Source organism: Triticum aestivum, chromosome 2D (genome assembly GCF_018294505.1).
Source record: "Triticum aestivum cultivar Chinese Spring chromosome 2D, IWGSC CS RefSeq v2.1, whole genome shotgun sequence".
In the NCBI taxonomy this organism is placed as follows: Eukaryota; Viridiplantae; Streptophyta; class Magnoliopsida; order Poales; family Poaceae; genus Triticum; species Triticum aestivum.
This window is the reverse complement of record NC_057799.1, coordinates 419328094-419338199: the sequence shown is the minus strand read 5'-3', so window position 1 is coordinate 419338199 and position 10106 is coordinate 419328094. Positions and strand designations below refer to the sequence as shown.

Genomic DNA, 10106 nt, shown 5'->3' with positions numbered 1-10106 from the left:
CTAAGGATATGTTTCTCGTTTATGGAGGTGACAAAGAGCTCGTCGTAAATGGTTACGTCGATGCAAGCTTTGACACTGATCCGGATGACTCTAAGTCACACACCGGATACGTATTTATATTGAACGGTGGAGCTGTAAGTTGGTGCAGTTCTAAGCAAAGCATCGTGGCGGGATCTACGTGTGAAGCGGAGTACATAACTGCTTCAGAAGCAGCAAATGAATGAGTCTGGATGAAGGAGTCCATATCCGATCTAGGTGTCATACCTAGTGCATCGGGTCCAATGAAAATCTTTTGTGACAATACTGGTGCAATTGCCTTGGCAAAGGAATCTAGATTTCACAAGAGAACCAAGCACATCAAGAGACGCTTCAATTCCATCCGCGACCAAGACAAGGAGGGAGACATAGAGATTTGCAAGATACATACGGATCTGAATGTTGCAGACCCGTCGACTAAGCCTCTCTCACGAGCAAAACATGATCAGCACCAAGGCTCCATGGGTGTTAGAATTATTACTGTGTAATCTAGATTATTGACTCTAGTGCAAGTGGGAGACTGAAGGAAATATGCCCTAGAGGCAATAATAAAGTTGTTATTTATATTTCCTTATATCATGATAAATGTTTATTATTCATGCTAGAATTGTATTAACCGGAAACTTAGTACATATGTGAATACATAGATAAACAGAGTGTTACTAGTATGCCTCTACTTGGCTAGCTCGTTAATCAAAGATGGCTAAGTTTCCTAGCCATAGACATGAGTTATCATTTGATGAACGGGATCACATCATTATAGAATGATGTGATTGACTTGACCCATTTCATTAGCTTAGCACTTGATCGTTTAGTTTGTTGCTATTGCTTTCTTTATAACTTATACATGTTCCTATGACTATGAGATTATGCAACTCCCGAATGCCGGAGGAACACTTTGTGTGCTACCAAACGTCACAACGTAACTGGGTGATTATAAAGGTGCTCTATAGGTGTCTCCGATGGTGTTTGTTGAGTTGGCATAGATCGAGATTAGGATTTGTCACTCTGATTGTCGGAGAGGTATCTCTGGGCCCTCTCGGTAATGCACATCACTATAAGCCTTGCAAGCAATGTGACTAATGAGTTAGTTGCGGGATGATGCATTACGGAATGAGTAAAGAGACTTGCCGGTAACGAGATTGAACTAGGTATTGAGATACCGACGATCGAATCTCGGGCAAGTAACATAGCGACGACAAAGGGAACAACGTATGTTGTTATGCGGTTTTGACCGATAAAGATCTTCGTAGAATATGTGAGAGCCAATATGAGCATCCAGGTTCCGCTATTGGTTATTGAACGGAGACGTGTCTCGGTCATGTCTACATAGTTCTCGAACCCGTAGGGTCCGCACGCTTAACGTTCGGTGACGATCGGTATTATGAGTTTATGTGTTTTGCTGTACCGAAGATAGTTCGGAGTCCCGGATATGATCATGGACATGGCGAGGAGTCTCGAAATGGTCGAGATATAAAGATCGATATATTGGATGGCTATGTTTGGACATCGGAATGGTTCCGGGTGAGTTCGGGCATTTACCGGAGTACCGGGAGGTTACCGGAACCCCCGGGGAGTCAATGGGCCTTATTGGGCCTTAGTGAAAAGGAGGAGGCGGCGGCCAAGGTGGGGGCGCCCCCCCCAAGGCGAATCCAAATTGGGAGGGGGGCCGACCCCCCTTTCCTTCTCTCCTTCTCCCCCTTCCTTCCCTCTCCTACTCCAACTAGGGAAGGGGGAATCCTACTCCCACCGGGAGTAGGACTCCCCCCTTGGGCGCGCCGAGGAGGCCGGCCCTCTCCCCCTCCTCCACTCCTTTATATACGGGGGAGGGGGGCACCCCATAGACACACAAGTTGATCATTGATCTCTTAGCCGTGTGCGGTGCCCCCCTCCACCATAATCCACCTCGGTCATATCGTTGCAGTGCTTAGGTGAAGCCCTGCGCCGGTAGCTTCATCATCACCGTCACCACGCCGTCGTGCTGACGAAACTCTCCCTCAACACTCTGCTGGATCGTGAGTTCGTGGGACGTCATCGAGCTGAACATGTGCTGAACTCGGAGGTGCCGTGCGTTCGGGACTTGGATCAGTCGGACCGTGAAGACGTAAGACTACATCAACCGCGTTGATAAAACGCTTCCACTTATGGTCTACGAGGGTACGCGGACAACACTCTCCCGCTCGTTGCTATGCATCACCATGATCTTGCGTGTGCGTAGGAATTTTTTTTGAAATTACTACGTTTCTCAACATAGCAATCGTCATGTGTAAGGAGATCCATAGAACCAACATAGCTCATCGGATTGTTAATCGTCATCAACATCTTTCATTAGTCTTAGTTATCTAGTTGCGTGCTACCGGAGCCTCATCTTTGGACTTTCGTACTTGCTATTCGGTTTGGCTCGGAAGAGTATGTTATGTTGTTATTCCCATTCTCAGCTTTATTAGTTCCTATGGTACTATAGTATTAATCTGTTACAAGCGCAATCATGCCGCTTATCATGAAAAAACGGCTTTTTGATATAGGAGCAGTCGCCATCGCCAAAGGTACTTTGGTCTCCTCGCCTCCGGTAGCCACCTTGGCGCTGAGACGTGGGAGGACCTCCGATTTTTAAGAGTTTTGTGGCATCTAGTGGTGATCTAGGTTTGTATGAATAGAGCTACTCTTGTTTTTTTGGTGCCATAAAGCTAAAGAGGTTTGTGTCCTTACATATCCTATTATTCAGATATAATGAATTTATATTATTGCGTCAAGTTTTCTTTGTGGGGTTAAAATCTTTTCTTGACATCATGATAAAGATATTGTGTTTCGACCACCCGCGCTTCTAGGATATCGTCACTGGCTCAAGTATGTACATAGCTCAAGGCTTTGTGTCTTTTTTGAATGGGCAACTCAAGGGGCTTTCAAAAACTGTAATCAAGTTTGTGTGGGTGAAGGAGTGGCAACATTGTTGCACTAGTCTAATTGTTCTTTCCTTACTAAATACTTAACAATTTTTCGTGCTGCAAAGATTAATACCACAGAGAAGATGTTTTCCAAAGACACCATTGTAATTCTTAACCATATGAGTCACATTGTATTATTTTCTATTATTAAATAGTTTCAACCCACTGTCTATTTTTTTCTCCTCATACAACCATGCCACATCATTAAGTTATGCATGTGGTCATAAATATATCTTTTTCCTCTTCATGTAAACATGCCACATCATCAAATCATGCATGTGGTTATAAGTTATAATTTGTGCACTAATCTACCCATTGTTTCACTATATTTCGTATAGACATAAACGGTATATACATTGGACGCTTAGAGCAAATATATGTAGATCATATTACACATTTTTGTTTAAAATGACACCACGTTTACTCCAATACAATAGTTTCTATTTTTATACATTATGTTGTCAAATGCTTCATATAATTTATTGTTTTTGAAACATAAACCGAGAGCAATCCTAAATTTGTTTCTGTAAGTATTTTCCACATATTTATGCATCTATTTATCATGTTTCCCGCAGCAACGCGTAATGCTTCACTACTCCCTCCATCTCACAATGTAAGACGTTTTTTTTTGAAATAACATGTAAGACATTTTTTTGTCACTAATACATTATGGAACCGATGAAGTAGTTTTTCTAATCTTAAAAACCAAAGCATTGTACGTGTAATAATCATGAGCATGAATCTAAGAAGAAGAAGAAAACTCTGTTACATGGGTAAAATTGTCAAGAGCGACGACTGCCACGGCGCAGAAGCGTCGGATCCGGCGCTAACACCCATCACCAATGCGGCCGCCGCGCACGCTTCCGCTGCCGCACTTCACTCTCCCGCCGCTTGCCGGCGAGGACCTCGCCTTCGTCACCGCCCTCCGCTCCCACCTCTCCTCCTCCCCGGAGCTCGCGCCCTCCTCCCTCTCCCGCTTCCTACCCCAACTCAACCACCTCCGCCTCTCACACCTCCTCCTTTCCCCGCCCCGGGTGCCCCACGACGTCCTCTCCTCCCTCCTCCCCTCGCCGCCGCCCCCGCTCCCCTTCGCCCTCCTCCTCCACGCCCTCACCCCGCGCCGCTCCTCCGAGCTCCTCGCCTCACTGCTCCCCTCCATCTCGCACCACGCCTTCCCGGAGCTCCTCCACCACCTCATCTTGACCGCTCGCCTCGCCGCCGGGAGCCGCGGCACCGGCGCCGCAGTGCCGGCCGTCGAAGTTCTCTTCTCTGCTTGCGCGCGCCGAAACAAGCTCTCTCAGGCCACGCTCACCTTCCGCGCCATGCGTGCGCATGGCCTGCTCCCGCGGGTCGAGTCCTGCAACGTCTTCATCTCCGCGGCGCTCCGCCTGAAGCGCCCCGAGATCGCCGTGTCCTTCTTCCGGGAGATGCGCCGGTGCTGTATCTCGCCCAACATGTACACGGCCAACATGGTGTTGCGGGCCTTCTGTGCCTTGGGGCGGGTCGCCGACGCGGCCACGGTGCTCGATGAAATGCCGGATTGGGGGCTTGATAGGACGGTGGTCAGCTTCAACACGCTGATCGCAGCTTATTGTAAGGAGCATGGTGGTCTGGAACATGCGCTGGAGCTGAAGAAGAGGATGGAGCTGGAGGGGCTAGCGCCCAGTGAGGTGACCTATAACACGATCCTCCATGTGCTGTGCAAGGAGGGAAGGATGCAGCAAGCGAATCGTTTGTTGAGCGAAATGAAGGTGAAGAGGGTTGTGCCGAACACAGTGACATACAATACTCTGATTTATGGGTATGTCATGCATGGTGATAATGGCACAGCGTGGAGGGTTCATGAAGGGATGGTTAAGAATGGAGTCGAGCTTGATATCATAACTTACAATGCGCTCATTCTTGGTCTTTGCCGGGATGGGAAGATAAAAAAGGCCGTGCATTTGTTTCAGCAGCTTGACAGGTCCAAGCTTGAACCGAATGCTTCAACTTTCTCAGCGTTGATTCTTGGGCACTGTAAGGCGCAGAATTCAGAGCGAGCACTGCAACTGTTGAATGTGATGAAAAAATCTGGCTTCCATCCGAATTACGACACATATAAGATTGTTATATCTACTTTCTACAAGAATAAGGATTTTGAAGGAGCAGTGGATGTGATGAAGGAGCTTCTCGAGGTGTGCATGGCTCCTGACAAGGCCTTATTGCATGAATTCTTTGAAGCCCTCTCAAAGGCTAAAAAACTCCACCTAGCAGAAGGTCTGCAGTTAGCTGATAAAGGTGGAAAGTTTATTCCATCTATCTACTATACTGGTGATTACAGGAACAACGGCGAAGAGAAAACTGCATGTTAACATGCAGAAACCTCAATGAGGCCTCATTAGAATGTACGATTGGTTTGTTTGGAGAACAATAGAACTTAAATCCTTCTGCTTGTACAAATGTGGAATTTGTGTTGACACATGCCTATGAGCGGTTCTGTTTGGGTTAAATGAAGACAACCTGACAATTATTCTTGCCTGTAGGTAGCTGAATTGCTTAATCCTGAGAGAAGATGACTGTAGCAAATGGAGTACTACATACTGCATACTACATGTCTACACAAAGATGTCAGCCAAGAATTCTTCATAATCAGATGCTTATGGAGTTACAGGCTTGCACTTTTCTTGGAACAACTTGTGTTATTCCATTGACAGAGTATCCGATGAAACTCCACTAGTGGAAATTTGAATTGATTTGTGCTGGTTCTAGCACCAGCACCATATCAGATAGTGCTCACTTCAAACATCTTCTTGAAACCATCTAAAAGGCCATCTGTTCGGCTGTTCAAATTCAAATTCAGTTTGTATTGGAGGAAAATTTCTGCAGGCAAAGCAGTTGGCACTGACTTCCCCATTTTCTTCAGTTTTTGAACATGGCTTATAAGACGTTGTGGTTCTCCTCTTTTATACGCCTCTCCACACAATTTTGTTTGAATATGTATTTTGTAAGAGACGTTTGATAAACTAACAATTACCACAAAAAAGAAAACCATTGTGCATGAAGATGACAGATACAATATCTCTATCAACTATTCAACTGTGAATTTTCATGATGCACAACACACTCAATATAGTAATATCTCCATGACAAAGATTAGTTACTTACGTAGCTATATTTGACTCCTGGTTTGTCTATTAAAGGAAAATGTTAGTAGTTTTCAGCATTTCCATTATGGCAGTCATCCTGTTTTATGGTGATCAGCATAGTACTACCTTATTTGCCTTCACATGCATAATTCTACATTCTGTTGTTTCAGCTTGAGTATATTGGAAGCAAGCACAGGCACTAAATTCTTAAAATGCACACGTAGGTCCATATACCCTTCCCATTCTGGCATTATTCTCCATCTTCAAGATACTGTAAATATGAATTTACTGCTTTTACACAAGATTCCTGTTCCCATCGTCTGAGTATGTCATTGCCAGGATTCAGTCTTTTGCCTGACAGATTGTAAGACTGAAATTTAGCCTCAAGTTTCTTCTTATGCCGTACTGAAAAGGACTGGCCTAAACACATGGATGCACTATCTGTATTTAAAATATTACTAGGCGTTACCTTTTTCTCCAATCAAGCTAGTTGGTAGATACTCTTTCTAACTAACGCTGAAATTTTTTGACAACAATTTTCTCAATGAAAAATGAAGTATCAGGGCACAGAAGTCCATAGGCAACAACACTATCGCTGTTTCAGCTAAAGTCAATGTGAGCATGGCTAATCCAACTGCAGTCACGAAGCTACAGATTAGATGCCCAATGGTGTTGCGTCCGTCAGTGGCATGCCAATCTTTCTCCGTTCTGGTATGGCTTATCTTCATGTTTCTCTTTCTTTCCCTTTTCTGCATAACTAGATCACGCTATAGAGATGCAAACATGATATCTGAACAATAAATGCAACATCACTTGGATTATTACATCACTTAGGAGACAATGCATTGGGGTGGTTGTCTCTAAAAATAATTCACCATTTCGAATGGCGCATTACGAGCCAATGCGTTGAGAGTGCCGTTAATGCCAGTCTCAGTTTTTCCATTTCTAATACAAATCGTCTCGTGCAAAAAATAATAAATTAGTAGGCAGTAGCCCTGCCTCCTTTTCAGCTTAATTAAAAACTGCCCTGAGGACAGCTAATCAATCCCATGAGGCCAATACCAGTAGAGTACTAGCACCACAATCACCCAATGGCATGCACAGCAAAAGTACAAACCAGCATGGGAATCTTGAGAAGCTAGCTAGCTAAACACAGAGTCCAGAGGCAGGTATGAGGCTACTCGAACACGGTGCTAACTAAACAGAATCCATGCTTGGCAGCATCTTCCACAGATTGAAAACCACGTGCACCACTAGTCCATTTAGTTAAATCGCGGCTTCAGTAGCTCGCATGGCCAAATGGACGGCCATTAAACTAGCTGGTCATCAGCTCACGGCCCCGCCAGGAAGGCAGAGGCAAATCCTGGTTACATCACCCTATTATATATACTTATTTGCATTAAGCAAGATCTGGGAGCTTGTAAATATTCTTCCCATAGTCATGGTATGCGAAAACCAAGGCCGGGGAGGGGGCAAGGATTCAGAGCTGTGTAAATATCATGACCTTCACTTACTTGCCAGCTGTCTCTCTGCAATGCACTTGACCAGCTATAGAGATATGCACATACTGACATATTCACAGGTACAGCAGGATACTTGATAATGACTGAATGAGAAGAGCACATGCGAGGAGAAGATACGGGACGAGAAGGCATGTTGTTACTGCTTGGATCGCGAGGATTGTTGCTCACGGTGGTCGTCAGTTCGTCAGATGTGTGCTGCCGTCCAGGATCAGCAAGAGAAATTGCCTCTTCTTTCAGGTCGTCTATAGATACACACACATACCCTGTTTGCTTGCGATCTGGTGCGATGAGAGGCTTTCAGAAACAGTATTGCTACATCTAGTCTTTTTTTTTTTTTTGCGAATTTGCTACATCTAGTCTCGGTTGCTACTAGTATATTCGTTTCTTACACTGAGATCCATGCAAAAAAAAAAATCAGTTTTTTTTCTTACATGTTATGTCACTTGACTAAGACCTAGCCACACCTTTTGAGAAAGATTTGAAATAAATTTTAGACCACTCGTGTATCAGAACAAAGTGCGGCAAATGAAGAAGAAACTACGGTTTATACTCAGAAAGAAGAAGAAGAAGAAACTACAATTTGATTTCCCCCGCAAAAAAAGAAAGGAAAGACCGAGCATTATGTTTCTGGGGATACTACTTACAAGTGGTGGATAATTTGCATCACAGAAGAGTACGTGCCGGTCACAGCCACAAGCGCGCCCAACGCCAGTATCCCGAAGATCGCGGCGGCCTCCATGGCGGTGCGGCTACACTTCACGGACGGCGCCCCGAAGATCCTGAGGTAGCAGACGCATGGCAGGAGCATGCACACGCCCACGCTGAGGAAGGACCCCACTAGCGCCATGAGGTAGCCGAAGAACGGCACGGCGATCGCCACGGCCACGGTGCTGAGCACCAGCAGCGTCCTCACCGCCACGGGGACCGCGGAGCCCTGGCCTACCGCGACACAGATCCTCTCCTCGACGACCGTCGCGATCGGCGTGACCATGAGCGCGTACTTGGCCAGCGGGTTCACCAGCGTTGTGTATATGGCGATCTTGGAGCTGAGCCTCGCCGCCGGCAGGTTGAGCGTCACCTGGGACTGCACGCCGTCGCCGTACATGAGGTACCCCAGCACGGCCATCGAGCCGTAGTTGAGCGTGCACAGCACGAAGCATATCGCCAGCATCTGTTTAATTAGGAAGACAAATACTTGGATCTCACGTTTGGTACAGTATATTTTAGGATTATAATAATTGTCCACTCTTCACTCTTCAGCAGCATATCGATGAGGCTGAGGCGAGTACCTTTGGGAACTGGGACTTTTGCTTCATACATGTGTACAGCGTCGGGAACACGGCGTGGCCGCAGTAGCAGAAGGTGTACAGGCCGAGAGCGGTGGGGAGGCCGGCGAGCCGCAGCGGCGTAGTAGTGCCTCTCCCGGAGAACCCGACCCCGTCGACGGCCGCCACCCAGAGCACGCTGAGGACGACGACCAACGACGCGAACACGCCTGCTGCGGAGACGTACGCGAGCACGCCCAGACTGCGCAGCCACGTCGTGGGCGCGACCATGAGCGCGACGAGCACGACGAAAAGCTGCTTCCCCGCGAGCGACACGGGCCCCAGGGCGACGCTGGAGCCCGGGAAGAGCTTGTCGAGGTTGTCCCCGTCGAGGATGAGGAAGCCGACGGCGACGAGGTAGACCTCGGCGTACAGGAAAGACGACACGAGCAGGCGGCCGGGGGAGCCGAAGGCGCGCTGGCCTATGTCCGGGTACGTCCGGATTGCCGGGTCGGCGTCCATGCAGCGCCCGACGAGGAGGCCGGTGTACCAGCAGGCGGCAGCCACGGCGGCCAGCAGCAGCAGGCTTAGCCACCCACCCTCCGACAGCGCGTAGGGCACCGACAGCACCCCAACACCTACACTCATCGGAGCGTCGAACAGTGTCAATCCAACGAAATGTACATGCGAAACCAACGGAAGGAAAACCATGGATGATGGATGTGGAGGCACACCTGACAAGGCGTTGACGCCGTTGAGGCAAGTTCGCACGAAGCTGGCACTGCCGTCGTTCCGAGCCCCCTTTTGCGCCGCCTGCTCCGGCCGCGCAGCCTCTTTCCTCCCGAGAAGCGGCACGGCATGGCTCATCGGGACGGGGCGACCCGACCGTGTGCTCACAGCCTCACACTTATGATGAGTACTACTCCCACGCTGGAGTGAGCGCCAACAACGATAATGCTTTGTTTATGCAAGTGGCCGGAGAGAGCTCCGGGCGTAGATTCCTGAAGTTCCCTTAGAGGTTAGTTTTTTTTTTCATGCGGTAAGATTTAGTGTCATGTGCTTTAGATATATGCAAGGGTTCAACGATGACGACTATGGCTTCAGGGCGCTGGTCTTTATAAGCACGTACATAAAGACTTCGCGGTTGTCATCGATAAGGTCAAACCGGCTTCAGTAAGACGATGGCCACAACGGCACGTCGGCGGCTCGTTC

General features: G+C 47.5%; 2 protein-coding genes across 4 annotated transcripts; one reads left to right on the top strand and one right to left on the bottom strand.

Annotated features, from left to right (window-relative positions):
- Positions 1-3761: 3761 nt before the first annotated feature.
- Positions 3762-7997, top strand: LOC123053539 (pentatricopeptide repeat-containing protein At4g26680, mitochondrial). Of its 3 annotated transcripts, none has more exons than XM_044477005.1 (3): positions 3762-5258; positions 5504-6817; positions 7689-7997. In XM_044477005.1, the coding sequence occupies exons 1-2, from the start codon at positions 3824-3826 to the stop codon at positions 5509-5511; spliced, it is 1443 nt and encodes a 480-aa protein (XP_044332940.1). In that variant the 5' UTR covers positions 3762-3823; the 3' UTR covers positions 5512-6817; positions 7689-7997. The 3 variants fall into 3 exon arrangements, with proteins under 3 accessions (XP_044332940.1, XP_044332938.1, XP_044332939.1); XM_044477003.1 differs by having other exon boundaries at positions 3763-5365; XM_044477004.1 differs by having other exon boundaries at positions 3763-6817.
- A 141-nt stretch (positions 7998-8138) lies between these two features.
- LOC123053540 (amino acid transporter AVT1I) lies at positions 8139-9852 on the bottom strand. The gene is made up of 3 exons (XM_044477006.1): positions 9629-9852; positions 8919-9532; positions 8139-8800 (listed from the first exon to the last, which is right to left on the bottom strand). Exons 1-3 carry the CDS (start codon positions 9759-9761, stop codon positions 8270-8272), a joined length of 1278 nt encoding a protein of 425 aa, XP_044332941.1. The 5' UTR covers positions 9762-9852; the 3' UTR covers positions 8139-8269.
- Positions 9853-10106: the final 254 nt, after the last annotated feature.

What these genes read in the sequence shown, in the direction of transcription:
- LOC123053539 (XM_044477003.1), top strand. Translation starts at nt 3,824, where the DNA reads ATGCGGCCGCCGCGCACGCTTCCGCTGCCGCACTTCACTCTCCCGCCG.
- LOC123053540 (XM_044477006.1), bottom strand. Translation starts at nt 9,761, where the DNA reads ATGAGCCATGCCGTGCCGCTTCTCGGGAGGAAAGAGGCTGCGCGGCCG. An exon ending in CGGCGTCAACGCCTTGTCAG is followed by an intron (nt 9,533 to 9,628) that starts GTGTGCCTCCAC and finishes CGATGAGTGTAG; the next exon opens with GTGTTGGGGTGCTGTCGGTG. An exon ending in AAAAGTCCCAGTTCCCAAAG is followed by an intron (nt 8,801 to 8,918) that starts GTACTCGCCTCA and finishes CTAATTAAACAG; the next exon opens with ATGCTGGCGATATGCTTCGT.